We start from the raw sequence: 14,342 nt of genomic DNA, 5'->3' as shown, positions 1-14,342 counted from the left end.
ACCAAGGATCAGGACAATTTCGTAAATGTCTTTTCCTTCTCCATATTCCGAGTAATTTTCTTCCATTTTCTCGGGAAATTAAGGACACCGATCGAATTGCGCTTCCCTTTCTTTGTTGTAGCAGACAAGGATTGAACTGCACATGGCGAGCGCTGTAGATGCCTCGGGAAACCCTATCCCTTCGTCGTCGGTGTTGATGGCATCGTCGAAGCACATTGGGATTCGGTGTCACTCTGAGAACTTGGAGTTTCTGAAGTGCAAGAAGAAAGATCCCAACCCTGAAAAGTGTCTTCACAAGGGTCGAGAAGTTACTCGTTGTGTCCTTGGACTGTGAGTTTTTCTTGTCTCTGCTGATTTTTATCTCTGTTTGTTTTGTTGGGTAGGTAGATTGGAATAGGTTTTGTTGATTTTTCAGATTTTTGAAGTGGTGAGTCATTTCTTGGTTCTAATTTATTCTGGGTTATATGAGCACTTTGTGATGTCCAGAATCAATTTTATTGTGTTATTTATGTTACCCATTCTCTACATTTAGTCTACAATTTAACCTCTAATTGTATTGTCTATGAAGAAGTAAACGTGTTAAAGCAAAAATAAAAATGTTCTGATAAGTAAGTACTAGTATGCTGTAAATGTGGGTTTTCAGTGATACTTGAGAAGGTGGAATTATTGCATCCATTTTTCTATTACAACTCAAAATAATTTCCTATGGATAATTTAATCCAAAAGTAATCCTTGAATCTTGCGGAATTTTGTTGAAATTTTCCGGCTCTCTTCTTTGTCATTTCATATCGTTAATCGTATTGCGACTGTCAAAAAGGTACTGCTCAAGCTGAAGGAAAATTTTACCACCAGTATGAGATATGATGTATGGAATGTCAGAATTGACTGTTAGGCAATGTCACAATAAAGGGCCAACATAAGTCTTGGGAATAGGAATATTTTAGGGGATGAGAGCTTCGTTAAAATTTATTTCCAAGTAGCCTAGATATTTAGTAAGTTGGTGTAGCTAGGTTCGATGTATCTTATGATGTAATATTATCTTAATTGTTGTGTAGTAAATTATTTAGCACTAGTTATCTATGTTATGCTCTTGAAGAATAAATAAGTCCATTCATGTATGTTATATTATGAAATTATTTATTTCTCTCTTGTCGTGATGAGAATAGGCTTCATGTATTAAATATGAGAATACTGTTGTGGATGAGTGACATAGTACACTGTGATGCCTTCACCAGCGCCAGTGGGCCATGGAAACAAATGGATGATGCATTAGACAAGATACGATTAGGAGTGAAAGCATTTGAGAGAAAGTTTGTATGGAACATATTGTAGAGAAAATAGTTGGATCTAACGTTAGGGTTTGGATTAGTGTAAAGAAGACATTTAAAAGCTTTAGTAAAGAGAGTAGATCAGATGGAAAATAACCTTGCCACTAAAAGGGAGGCCAACTGTGAAAAACTACAGCAAAAGCATTGATTTAGAGGTGGTTTGTTACTTTCTCTACTGACTGGATTCACTATGTGGGACAGTATGGCATCATTTGCTTCATTTCATGTAACCAACCCACCTAGTTGGAAAAGTTTGGCAAATTGATTCCTCGAGCATCTCAATTTTTTTTTCCTCTTACGCTGTTGTTTGTGGAATGTCCGTCTGTAGTTGTTGTGTGTGAAATTTCTTGCACTTCTTTGTTGAGTGATAATGACCAATCTACAACAGATTGATTTTGACATGCTTCTAATTTATTTAGAATACTGAATATCTATAAATCGTATTTCATGATGATTTTCATATGTTTGCTTTTGGCCATAAAAAAATGTCATATACCCCTTCCCTCCAATTTTTTGTCTACTTGATAAATGGAAATGTTGAATGGTGCTATTTCAGTTGATATTATAGTTAAGTAAATGGATGTGACTCTTTGCTTCAAGAGGCTGCATTAGTATTACAGCTTTGTTGATAAAAAAAGAAGGATTAGAACTTGGATGTCTGAACTGTCTTGTTAATTGTTACATTACATAAAAGTCCCTGTGCTTGTTTCCATATCAAATAATCATTTTGGCATGTACAGTCCTTGTTTACAGATATTGAAGACTGAATACATATTATTGAAAATTCTATTTGATGACTGTCCTTTGGAGGGTATTTTTAGGAGATTAAATCTTTCATTTAAGGGTGAGCAAAAGATCCAAATTGTTAAATCTAATCCATAATTTTCTAAATCCGTATCACTTTAAATCTATTTAAATAGATTTATCTCAAGTCCAAATTCATATTTTTGGATTATAGGTCCAATCCATTTGTTAAAATAAAAGAGAGGGGCATGGGTTGAATCCCTAATATGCATTTATAAATAAGAAAATACATAGAGATGTGCCTAAGCCCGTTGTTGAATATAGTGGAAAACTATATTTGGATTAATCTCCCTTGTGTAAAATACAAACATAGGGTTCTCTATTTATAATAAAAGAAATATGGGCTAAGCCCAAAATACAAATGAGAAATAATAACAAACTAACTAAAAAATAAAAGATAATATATCTAACACTCCCCCTCAAGCTGGAGCATACAAATTGTATGAACTAAGCTTGGAATAGATGAACTCAGTGTTGAACTAGATGATTTGTCTTCAAGAGTGAGGCAAACATGGACTAACAGCAGCTCGTGACACTTCAACTTCAAAAGTGGATGAAGGAGAGCAGTGGTGGACAATGACAAACTGCAAGGACTGATTCCCAATCAATGATGGATGAGTGACGAGATCAACAGTGGTAGCTGAAAGCTAAGAGCTACAAAACTGCAGGGACTACACTAAATCCTCATCAATGATGGATGGGTGACGGGATCAACAGTAGTAGCTGAAATCTACAAAACTGCAGGGACTACACCCACATTTATGTGACTTGCAGTGTCTTGGAAACGTACTCCCCCTTAATGTGAAGGGCGGAAATGTTTGAGACAGTAGCGACTGCAGCGGCGGTTGACAGCTATAAAACTGTAGGGACTAAATTGCCATCACTGACCGATGGTGCCTGCAGAGACTAAATTGCCATCACTGACTGATGGAACCTGCAGGGACTAAATTTGGTATCAGAGCAGCAAAACCCTAGGTATGAGCCCAAGCCAACAAAACGGAGAAACAGGAACCAAAACACACTCAAGAAGCTCCGGCGAGACGATCTGCAGTGACGCGGTGAAACTCTGACACCGGGAAGGCGGCGCGTGCAGAACACGCTGCCGAGACTGGCCGAGAAGAAGCGGCGCGTGGTGAGGAGTCTGGTCATCACTCCGGCGGGGTTGGCCGTCGCTCGAGGAGACGCTTCAGATCCGCTGGTCATCGGTCGGAACTGTGACGGCGGCCGGCGGTGGCCGGTGATGGCGGAGTGGCCTGAAAGAAGCGCTGCGTGGCGGCGGGTGACTGAGAAGCGGCTCTCGAAACCGGCGTGGTTGGCCGTCGCTCGAAGAGACGGTCGAGATCCACAGGTCACCCATCGAAACTGTGACGGTGGCCGGCGGTGGCGGCAGCGACGGCAGCAGCGGCGACGATGGCCGGAGTTAGCAGCGACGACATCGGAAAGTGGCGGCGACAGCATTGGCACACTGGGTCTGGACTGGTGCTGACTGTGGTAGAGATTTAAGAAGAAAAAAATGGACTGACAATTGAGATTTTAGGGGCTGCCGGCGGCCATGGCGGCCGGCCGCCGGCAGACAACAGAGACCACCAGAAGAGGATCAGAGAACTTGCTCAAACCATGAATATAATTTGTATGTACCAAACTTGTTACAAATATAATCAATTATAAGGTCCTACAATGATTTAGTAAAAGTATATGCTAGTTTATCATTAGAATTAATAAACTCAATCTGGATATCTCCAAATACAATCTTTTCTCGAATAAAATGACAACTAATCTTAATGTTTGGCCCTTTCATAAAAGACGGGATTTGAGCTAATATGAAGAGCAACTTCATGATTACATATAAGTGTCATTTGAGTGACCTCTCTAAAATGGGATTTGAGCTAATATGAAGAACAACTTCATGATTACATATAAGTGTAATTTGAGTGACCTCTCTAAAATGCAATTTTTTAAGTAACTGTTTAACCATATAAGCTCACAAGTAGCTAAGGTTATAGCTTATATTCTGCTTCCACACTAGATCTTGCTACAACATTTTGTTTCTTTCTAAGAGATCAAATTATACCATGAAGACAATATTTGGAAGTGGATCTCTTGTCAAAAGAGAGTATGTCCAATCAACATTTGAATAACATACAACCTTAGTGTGATTATTGTGTCCATATATCAAACCTTTTCTGAGAGAACCTTTAATGTACTTCAATATACAAATCACAACATGCCAATGATCAACATTTAGAGAATTAAGAAATTGACTCACCACATTGACTACAAAGGAAATGTCAGGGCAAGTTACTATAAGATAATTCAATTTTTCAACTAATCTTCAATACTTTGCAAGATCTGGGAGGGTCTCCCTCTGATTAGGTAAGAGTTTGACATTGGGATCCATGGGTGTCTCAATAGACTTTGAGTTCATTAGCCCAGTTTTGTCCAAAATATCCAATGCATAATTCCTTTGAGAAATAACAATTCCATTGTTGGATTGTGTTACCTCTAGCCCCAAAAAGTATTTGAGTTTGCCAAGGTTTATGGTTTGAAAGTAATGACAAAATTGTTGCTTTACCTGAGATGCCATGGTGATCACTATGTATAAGCAAAATATCATAAACATATAATGCTAAATAGATACACTTGGCATTTGAGTGATGGTAAAATATTGAATGATCTACCTCACTACAAGTGATACCAAATTGTTAAACAATCGTACTAAATTTGTCAAACCAAGCCCTATGAGACTGCTTGAGGCCATATAAAGATTTGGGGAGATGACATACCAATTCAGAAGACTCCCCCCTTAAGCAACAAAACCTAGAGGTTACACCATATAAATTTCTTCCTACAAATCCCCATCGAGAAAAACATTTTTGAAGCCAACCGAGATGGGCTAAGGCATCACCTAAAAAATTTGAAATTCAAAGGAGTGTAATGAAGGGAGGGATTACAAGTAAAGTGTATACCTTTACGGAGGGCAATGGGAAGATCAAATTCAACGGTTGGAGTTGGAGGGAATGGAGGAGTTGGCACAAGAGAGTCATTAGGTGGATGATAGGGAATCTGTCAATGACAATACACTTGAGTAGTTGGTGGAGGTGGGGGTAAGTACACATAGACACAATAGGATGATCAAAAACAATTAGGATAATGACTTGATTGGATGAATACTCAATAGGAGAAGCTAAGTAAGGTAGCATTGGGTCAGGGCTTATGCAAGGTTGGGTTGTGTTAGCCTTGGTTAGAGTCAAGCCAAGTCAAGTTTGCCTGGGCCTAGGCTGAGCCAAGTTGGCCTGGCCCACATTTAGTTGAGCCGAGGCAAGTCCACATTCATCAAAGTTGGGGGCTAGTCCACATTCAACTGAGTTGGGCTATGCCTAATTCAATCATATTTCGACCAAGACCAAGTCAAGCCTAACTCAATTAAGACCGATCAGGACCAAGTCAAGCCAACCCTAGCTGACTCGACTTAGGTCGTGTCAAGCTGAGACAATGTGAGCCCATGTCACGTAAGACCGAGACAGACCAAGTCAGGTCTAGCCAAGTTTAGTTCGGTTGTGTTGGGTTGAGACATCGGGTTGGACCATGCCAAAGTCTACCCAAGTTTGGGCAAGCCCACTTTCAATCAAGTTGGGCTAGGTGTAGGTCAAGCTAAGTCCAACTCAAGTTGAGTCTGGTTAGGTCCAAGTCGAGTCAGGTCTAAGTGAAATTGAAATGGATTGGGTTAGGTTTAGGATTTAGGGTTACGTTAGGCAAAGTCTAGTTGGCTTGTGTGGGGTCGAGACATTGGGTTGGGGCCTTGTCAAGATGAGTAAGGTCTACCCTATGTTAGGTAGAGCTAAATTGATTCGGCCCAATGTTCAGTCAAGTTATGTAGGGCCCGAGTTAGGCCAAGTTGAATTGGGATTAGATAAGCTTGGGTCAAAATTGAGTTGTGTCCAGGACGAGTTAGACTTAGGTGGAATTGAGATAGACTGGGCCAAGTCAAGTTAGACTTGTGTTTGGTTGATGCATCGGGTCCATGTCAAACTGAGTTAGGTTGATCTCACATTAGGTCAATTAGGCCAATCCAACTCAGATTTAATCTAATTCACCAAGTGGATTTAATCTAGATTTAATCCAATTTAAATTGGATTGGAAAAATCCAAATCAATTTGATATAGTTAAAATGGATTTGGATTTTTGATCCCAAATATTCTATGATCATCCCTACGTTCATTAGTATCAATGCTTAATGCATTTTTCTGTGACAAATAATATAATTTTTTCGTAATATTATTTTTCTTCACAAAGATACACCCAGATTTATACTATTTGCTTCTATCTGTTACATGTTCCTTTTGTATTAAGGATGAGAGAGAATGAGAAAGATTTTAGGTATCCTGTGAAAAGGAACATGTAATTCCCATAGTAACAGAGTACAGTCAAGTCCATGAATCTAACTAGCTAACTAAACCTAACAGAATATAAAAGAGTTCTGACTAACCTGTAACAAACCTATATCTAACTCAGTTAGTTGGGAGTTCAAGAGATAGATGTACTGCTATAGTAACAGTTATACCTATACTATAATATTTTGAGATGCACATAATTTTGTGTCTTGGTTGATATGTTATAGCTGAAAGCTTTCAGTATGATGATCCCCTGGTATGATGGTCTTTCATCATTGACTGATGCATTATGTCACGTTTTATGTTTTTTTTTTCCATGTACATTTATGGGTGATGGTGTTCAAATTCTTTTTCTGCAGTTTGAAAGATCTGCATCAAAAGTGCACAAAGGAGATGGATGATTATGTTGGCTGCATGTACTACCATACAAATGAATTTGACTTGTGTCGCAAAGAGCAGCAAGCATTCGAGCAAAAGTGTTCTTTGGAATGAAACTAAGCACTGTGTTGTCTAAAATAATAACAGCCCATTTGGAGTGAGTCAATGCCCCTGTTTTCCAAAAAATCATTGATCTTTTCTGTTTATACAACAGTGTTGAAATATTACCATGGACAATGTTTTTGCTCTAAAATTTTCTGCAGAATTGCATGCATGCAGAACAAAACTAAATCTCTTTAAACATAATAACTGACATGAAATGTTTACTGTTGCGATATGGTTGTAATTTGGTTCTATGTTCAAAAGGAATATTTCTGATGCCTGGGTGGTTCCTGCCAACTGAAGTAGGCAAGTAAAACACGAAGCAGTCAAAGCACAAGTAGCACACCAAAATAAAAGAATCAACCATGTAATTTTTTTCCCTGAAACAAATTATTATTGTAGAACTTCAAAATTGCAGTTCGTGTTATGACTCCAATTAGACTTAACCTTATTTAAGTTGTTTTCTAGACTTTGTTGGCTGATTAATGTGAAAAAACATTCATTGAAGTCTAGCCAATGCAGATTGTGCTTTGAATAAGAGTAATATTGCAAAGGCGTGTCTTATGCCTTTTATAGAAACAATCACTCAGCAGTAGAACTAAAACAAGGAAGTAACTAAATTAGGTAAGGAATCGTTGTCTCGTAAGATTTTAGTTTTCCATTCATCTTGTGTGGAGATTTTTCATCAATGCAAATCTTATTTAATTAAATTAATTTTTTTATTGTGAAGTTGAGATATATTTGAAATATATTTTTTAATGTGGTAATAAAATCAATTTTAGTAGAGTTTATTGAATTTATGTCCATCCTTTATTCAATTTTTCTTTGCTTTCACACTTGACTTGTCTGGTACCTTTTTATGAAAAGGGGTATTAAATTTGTTATATTATATGACCGACCAAATTATATAGAAAAAATGTGTTAACAAATTTGTATTATATGACCAATCCAATTATAATTAATAAGTAAATGTAAAATTAACTTTATAAATTAATTTCATGAGATTAAATTAGATTTAGATTTAGAATTATTAATCTAAATCAATGTATTAGTATTAGTTGGGTGAAATTAAAAAAAAAAGGTATTCAATATATGAATAGAGTCTTTGAAAAGAATTTTGAAAATAAAAAAATAATATAATATGATTTTTTGTTTTATATGTGTAACATTGCCCAATGATCAAATTTAAGGTCTGTATTTGTTCAATTATTGTAATAATAAAAACTCTGACATTGAAGTTATGCATTTTATTATTTTAAAAATCTTTAGAAGGACAATTTCTTTTAGCAAGTAACATCTTATATGTTACCAGTAGTAATATAATGCTACTATGGAATTAATTTCCATATTAACAGTAAATTGGAAGCTTATTTCTTAACCAAATTACGAGAGCATCCTTTTGATCTTGTCCACTTCGCTTCTTCCCAACAACCACGGGTAAGGGCAATGTCGTAAATGCCTTTCCGTTCTCCATTTTCTATTTCCCTCATTTTCCCAGTAATTTACTTTCATTTTTTTCAGGAACATAACGACGCTGATCGAATTGCGCTTTCTCTTTTTTGTTGTGGCTAACAAGTATTGAACTGCACATGGCGAGCGCAGTAGATTCCTCGGGAAATCCAATCCCATCGTCGTCGGTGTTGATGGCATCATCGAAGCACATTGGGATCCGGTGCCACTCTGAGAACTTGGATTTTCTGAAGTGCAAGAAGAAGGATCCTAACCCTGAAAAGTGTCTTGACAAGGGTCGCGATGTTACCCGCTGTGTCCTTGGACTGTGAGTTCTTCTTGTCTCTTCTGATTTTTATACCTGTTTGGTAGGTTTGAAAATTTGGAATAGGTTTTGTTGATTTTTTTTCAGATTTTTAAGTGGTGAGTGATTTCTTGATTCTATGTTATTTTGGATTATATGGACACTTCTTGCCACTTCTTGATTTCTTGATTCTATGTTATTTCTCATAATAATCATTTTGTAACTTCCTCCTTGTCCATATTAAAATTCAGCAATTTCCTGACTTATTTGCTGAACTACTTCAGGAATTACATCTCTGAAAAACAACAGAAATACAATGTTGTGCATCTTTAATGTGTTAATGTTATATTCGTAACATACAAGGGCAAACCTTTCATGTGAAAACTGATAGAACATTGTTGGTTTTTATTGGCTGCCATTTTCAGTTTTTGGTAACAACCCATCTCACCTGATTGACAAAACCAACATAGAATCTGCACCAGACAGGTGTCGGAGAACGGACGGCAAGAAGTGGCAATGCAAGAGTGCTGTTCTTCCTGGTCAGAAGTACTGTGCCACACACATGCAAAGAGGTGCTAAAAAGTTTTATAACATAGAATAAAAGGAAGAACAGCACTCTTGCATTGCCACTTCTTGCCGTCCGTTCTCCGACACCTGTCTGGTGCAGATTCTATGTTATTTTGGATTATATGGACACTTTGTGATGTTGAGAATCAATTTCTTTGTGTTATTTATGTTGTCCATTCGCTACATTTAGTCTGCAATTGAACCTCTAATAGGATTGTCTATGCAACAGGATTGAATTTTTGTGCCAACCATGTTATCCAATCCAGTTTATAATTATTAGACCACTCACATATATCTAATCACACCGTTGAGATGTCTCTTAAGAAGGATATGTTCCAACACGGACTAGAGATATATGCTCTATCAGAAAAAGGATACGGAGAAAAGGTAAACAAAAAAAGATTAAAGGAAAACTGAACTGTATGTTATTTCAGTTAATGAAAACAGAGAATACAAGCTAATTATATATAGGCTCTAAAGCCTTCTAAATTGATTACAGAAAACAAAAAACTAACATCCGGTTAAATAACTTAATGATTTTACATCAATATATGCAATTTCAGAAGAGGTAGGAAGTCAGTGAGACTTCCCAGCACACCAACATGAACAAAAATTCATAGTTTTATTATATGAATGGAATTTACAAAGAGCCATTACAATTTTCAGCACAAGGATTTGGATGACCAAATCTAGCATGCCATAAGTTGATAGATTCAGAAACACTAGTTACAACAGAGTCAGGGTTAACAACTATACTGGTAGTAGAGTAAGACTGAGGAATCTTTGACTTGGTTGGAAACGAACTGGCTTGAATGCTGTGATTTAGGAAGGAGTGTAGATCGTCAATTCCAACGATGCCCCAAGAAGGACTTCATTGGTGGCCTGAGATTTAACAGTACAATAGTGAGGAAGCAAACTCAAAATAAACACCTTTATCAAGAGCAAACTTACTCACATTGAGCAAATTTTTGGTAATTGAGGGTACATGCAATAAATTGTGTAAGTAGAGAGAGAGATTAGGATTCGTAGGATTCTTTAAAAAAGAACTGGAACCAAGAACTTTCAGATCTTCACCATTACCAATATAGATTTGATCAGTCTCTTCAAAGTAATTAAATTGATGATTATTCTAGATTCACCTGTCATATGAAAGGAGACTCCTGAATATGATATCCAAGTGGAATTTCCATTTTCTTGTGCTGAAGAATCAGCCACCATAGCACTTGGAATGCCTTGATAGGATTGATTTTGAGATCTTGCAGTAGCAGGATTGACCCATGTGTTTGATCGAGGTGTTGGCTTAGACTGAATAGCAGAATACTGCAGTGACTGAAAGTTGTCAAATCTGTAGCTACGACCACAACCACTCCGGTCACAAGCAGCCTGATCAGAAAAGGCTGGGTGATCAAAATTCCTTTGAATAGTGGTACTGCATATTGCAATCTTGAAGAAGAAGGATTTTCATAGGATTGAGAGTAGTTTTCCGAAGGGGGAAATAATTTCCTCTGAAAGCAATTACTGCTCGATTCATGAGCAAGGAGAAAAGACTCATCATCTGTGATTGGAGTGTTTCAAACGTACTTTCAATTGACAGAAATGATGGGAGCATATTTTTGAGGAAGACCCTCAAGAATGACATCACTGTATTCATCATGCTTGACAGGACAATCAATACCAGCAAGTTCATCTGCAATGGACTTAATTTGTCCCAAGAATTCACATATAGTTTTGTTTTCAAGGGAGTTGGCTTGAAGATTTGTGCGGAGCTGCCTAGCATGCACCTTGATTTTTGGAAAGAAATGGAACCTTCCTCGTAATCCAAGGACTATTCTTGAATCTAACTGATGTATGTCAAAAATTCGGCCATCTTCTTTCTCATTGCATAGCATTACCCCCATTGGAACTGTCAAAATTCTATCAAAAGGTACTGCTCAAGCTCAAGAGAAAATTTTAGCACAGGTATAAGATTTGCAATACTGTATGGAATCTTGGAATTGAGTGCTGGGAAATTTTGCAGTTAAAGGCTAACACGAGTGTTAGAAGTAGGAATATTTTAGGACATTAGAGCTTTAAAGTTTATTTTCCAAGTAGCCTACATACTTGGTAAGTTGGTATAGCTAGGTTCTCAATGCATCTTAGGCAGTAGTAGTATAGTAATTGTTCTCTAGTAATTTCTTTCGGCACAAATTTTCTCTGTATGCTCTTGAATATAAACAAGTCCATTCTGCTGGGTGTAAAATGTATTTAAGTTCAAAAACTATTTGTTTCTCTGTTCTCATGATGAGGATAAAATTGAGTAGTAAAGATGAGAGTGCTGCTGTGGATGAGTGAACATAGTATACTGTGATGTCATCACCAGCATCAGTGTGCACTTGAAACAGATAAACAATGCATTAGACAAGATTAGGAGTAAAGCATTGGAGAGAAAGTTTGTATAGAACATATCCTGGGGAAATAGTTCGGTCTATCCTTAGGTGATTTGGACTTCTGTAAAGAAGACCTATAGAAGCTTTAGTAAGGAGAGTAGATAAGATGGAATAGGAAGTATAGCCGTACCATGAATTAGTATTAGAGCATGGATGACTGTCATTTTTTACATTACGTGAAAGTCCTTTGTGGTCGTTCCATATCAAATAATTATGGAGGTCCATCATCTATGTTTATTGCTGATTCTATACCCTTTTTTCATCAAATTCATGGATTTGTTCATAATTAATGCTTTGATAATTTTTAAAAATTTTAACATTTATTGACTTGGTAATGCCAGTAATAACAGTAATAAAATATGTAAAACATGTTTCAAAGATGAATTATCAAACTTAGAAATAGATGGATGTAGCTCTTTGCTTCTAGAGGCTGTATTAGTGCTAGAACTTGTATTTCTGAATTATCTTGTCAAGTGTTACATTATACTAAAGTCTTTTATGGTCGGTTCACGTATCAAGGTGATGATGATGGAATTCTTTTTCTGCAGTTTGAAAGATCTTCATCAAAAGTGCACAAAGGAGATGGATGATTATGTTGGCTGCATGTACTACCATACAAATGAATTTGACTTGTGTCGCAAAGAGCAGCAAGCCTTTGAGAAAAAGTGTTCTTTGGAATGAAACTATCCACTGTTGTCGAAAATAATAATGAAGGCGATTTGGAGTGAGACAATGCATTTGTTTTCCATAAAATCATTAATCTTTTTTTCTTTTACGACAGTGTTGGAATATTTGCCATTGACAATGTTCGCCCTCTAAATTTTTCTAGAGAAATGCATGCAACCAGTACAATAACAAACTCTTCAAACATAACTGACAAGAATTATTTTCTGTTGGAACATGGTTGTAATTTGGTTTCTGTGCTCAAAATGCATATTTCTGATGCCTTCGTTGTTCCTGGCAACTGAAGTAGGAAGTAAAACACTAAGCACCCAACAAGTAGCACACCAAAATCTGGCAATTGTATGATTTTCATCTATCAAAATTCACTTATGCTAATTGGACGAGTGAAGTTTTTTCTTATTTACAACGTTGTCCCTGTATCCTAATTTCATCAAATATTCAATGAGATTGTGATGAGATAAACTGGGTATAACATGACAATGAGTAAAGAAATTGTACAAATCCATGTTCATCTAAATGCATCAGCTTAATTGTTGTGTTGTAGCTGGTGATGGTGAATATTAGTTGTTTTAATAATGCTGCCAATGCTCTTTCCTGAACACTTTCTTTATGATTGTTTGTAACTTACAAAATCATACGAGAGACACATCAATTTTTTTAACGAAACCAAACAATTTAAATTTTTTAATAAATTTCAGTCAAAAGAAAAAAATGTTAGTAATATATATGTTGGTATCTTAATATTTTAAAAATGATTTAAGATTCTGTTTGGACAAATTTTTCTGTACATATTGTTATTAAAAAAATAAGAAAAAAAAATAAAAATGTGTGCCCACGAACTAAAATTTACTCATAAATATAAAAATAATCCTCAAAGCTAACATCAAAGTGAAGATTCCCTTTTAAAATGATATGTTTCAATGTTATAAGTAGGGATGACAATGGTCGGGCATGGATAATGCCTACAATTCGATCCGATAAAAAAAAATTCATTTGGTACTTTAAAAAATATATTTTTATAAATTATTAAAATAAAATTACAAAAAATATATAAAATATGATATAAATTAAAATTCATTTTTAATTAAATTTAACTTTATAAAATATAAACTAATGTTAATTTTAATTAAATTTAACTTAATAAAATATAAATTAAATTTTTGTTTTTATATTTTGCGGATAGTGGATATCCGCAAGTAAGGATAGTATAATATCAATACCTAACCTGTTTATAAGTGGATATTAAAATATCTGCTACCCGCAGGTTTTATCCACGGATAGGTTTATACGTAATAGAATGATTTACTCTCTATCCATAGAAATTGAGCTTAAAATTAAATAACATGGTACAATAAAATGAAACATCTTACATTCGAAATGTTACACTTTGTGAATAATAATAATAATAATAATAATAATATAATAATAATAATAATAATAATAATAATAATAATAAATATCAATTACACATTCTATTTTAATAATAATAAATGATAGGTGAATTTTAACAACAAATGTTAATTTAAATATATTATTTGGAAGGATATATTAACATTTTATTTTAATAATAAAATGATACAATAACTTCAGTTAAATTTGTTTTAATTCAAAAATCTGGACAACTAAGCATGCAATTAAAATTTTCTATAATCCAAAATTATATATTTACGAAACTATGAAAACTAATTATAAATAATTTACAAAACAATATAAATTGAGTTAATTTAAATACTATAATTTAAAAAATATAAATTAGGTAACTATGATTAAATTGAATTAAATTAAAAACTATCTATACTTTAATTTAAAAAACAATAAATTAATATAAAAAAATTCACGAAAACATTGCAAAGCTTCAACGGACATCCGTTGAAGAACGGATCTCGAGATCCATAATATAAAGTCAAAA

General features: G+C 35.2%; 2 protein-coding genes across 3 annotated transcripts; both read left to right on the top strand.

Annotated features, from left to right (window-relative positions):
• Positions 1–40: 40 nt before the first annotated feature.
• Positions 41–7,510, top strand: LOC124820376 (NADH dehydrogenase [ubiquinone] 1 alpha subcomplex subunit 8-B-like). Of its 2 annotated transcripts, XM_088101618.1 has the most exons (3): positions 41–330; positions 6,883–7,058; positions 7,268–7,510. In XM_088101618.1, exons 1-2 carry the CDS (start codon positions 143–145, stop codon positions 7,013–7,015), a joined length of 321 nt encoding a protein of 106 aa, XP_087957744.1. In that variant the 5' UTR covers positions 41–142; the 3' UTR covers positions 7,016–7,058; positions 7,268–7,510. The 2 variants fall into 2 exon arrangements, with proteins under 2 accessions (XP_087957744.1, XP_087957743.1); XM_088101617.1 differs by lacking the exon at positions 7,268–7,510 and having other exon boundaries at positions 44–330; positions 6,883–7,236.
• Positions 7,511–8,503: 993 nt separating this feature from the next.
• On the top strand, positions 8,504–12,696 carry LOC124820379 (NADH dehydrogenase [ubiquinone] 1 alpha subcomplex subunit 8-B-like). The gene is made up of 2 exons (XM_047292052.2): positions 8,504–8,780; positions 12,298–12,696. Exons 1-2 carry the CDS (start codon positions 8,593–8,595, stop codon positions 12,428–12,430), a joined length of 321 nt encoding a protein of 106 aa, XP_047148008.1. The 5' UTR covers positions 8,504–8,592; the 3' UTR covers positions 12,431–12,696.
• The last annotated feature ends 1,646 nt before the right edge of the window (positions 12,697–14,342 follow it).

Source organism: Vigna umbellata, chromosome 11 (genome assembly GCF_029865625.1).
Source record: "Vigna umbellata cultivar VRB3 chromosome 11, Vumbellata_1.0, whole genome shotgun sequence".
Lineage (NCBI taxonomy): Eukaryota > Viridiplantae > Streptophyta > Magnoliopsida > Fabales > Fabaceae > Vigna > Vigna umbellata.
The sequence above is the reverse complement of the archived record's forward strand: the minus strand, read 5'-3'. Positions and strand labels throughout refer to the sequence as shown.

Bases quoted from the DNA above. Each gene is read 5' to 3' on its own strand.
- LOC124820376 (XM_088101618.1), top strand. From the start codon at position 143: ATGGCGAGCGCTGTAGATGCCTCGGGAAACCCTATCCCTTCGTCGTCG. The intron at 331-6,882 runs GTGAGTTTTTCT...CTTTTTCTGCAG, and splicing joins ACTCGTTGTGTCCTTGGACT to TTTGAAAGATCTGCATCAAA.
- LOC124820379 (XM_047292052.2), top strand. From the start codon at position 8,593: ATGGCGAGCGCAGTAGATTCCTCGGGAAATCCAATCCCATCGTCGTCG. The intron at 8,781-12,297 runs GTGAGTTCTTCT...CTTTTTCTGCAG, and splicing joins ACCCGCTGTGTCCTTGGACT to TTTGAAAGATCTTCATCAAA.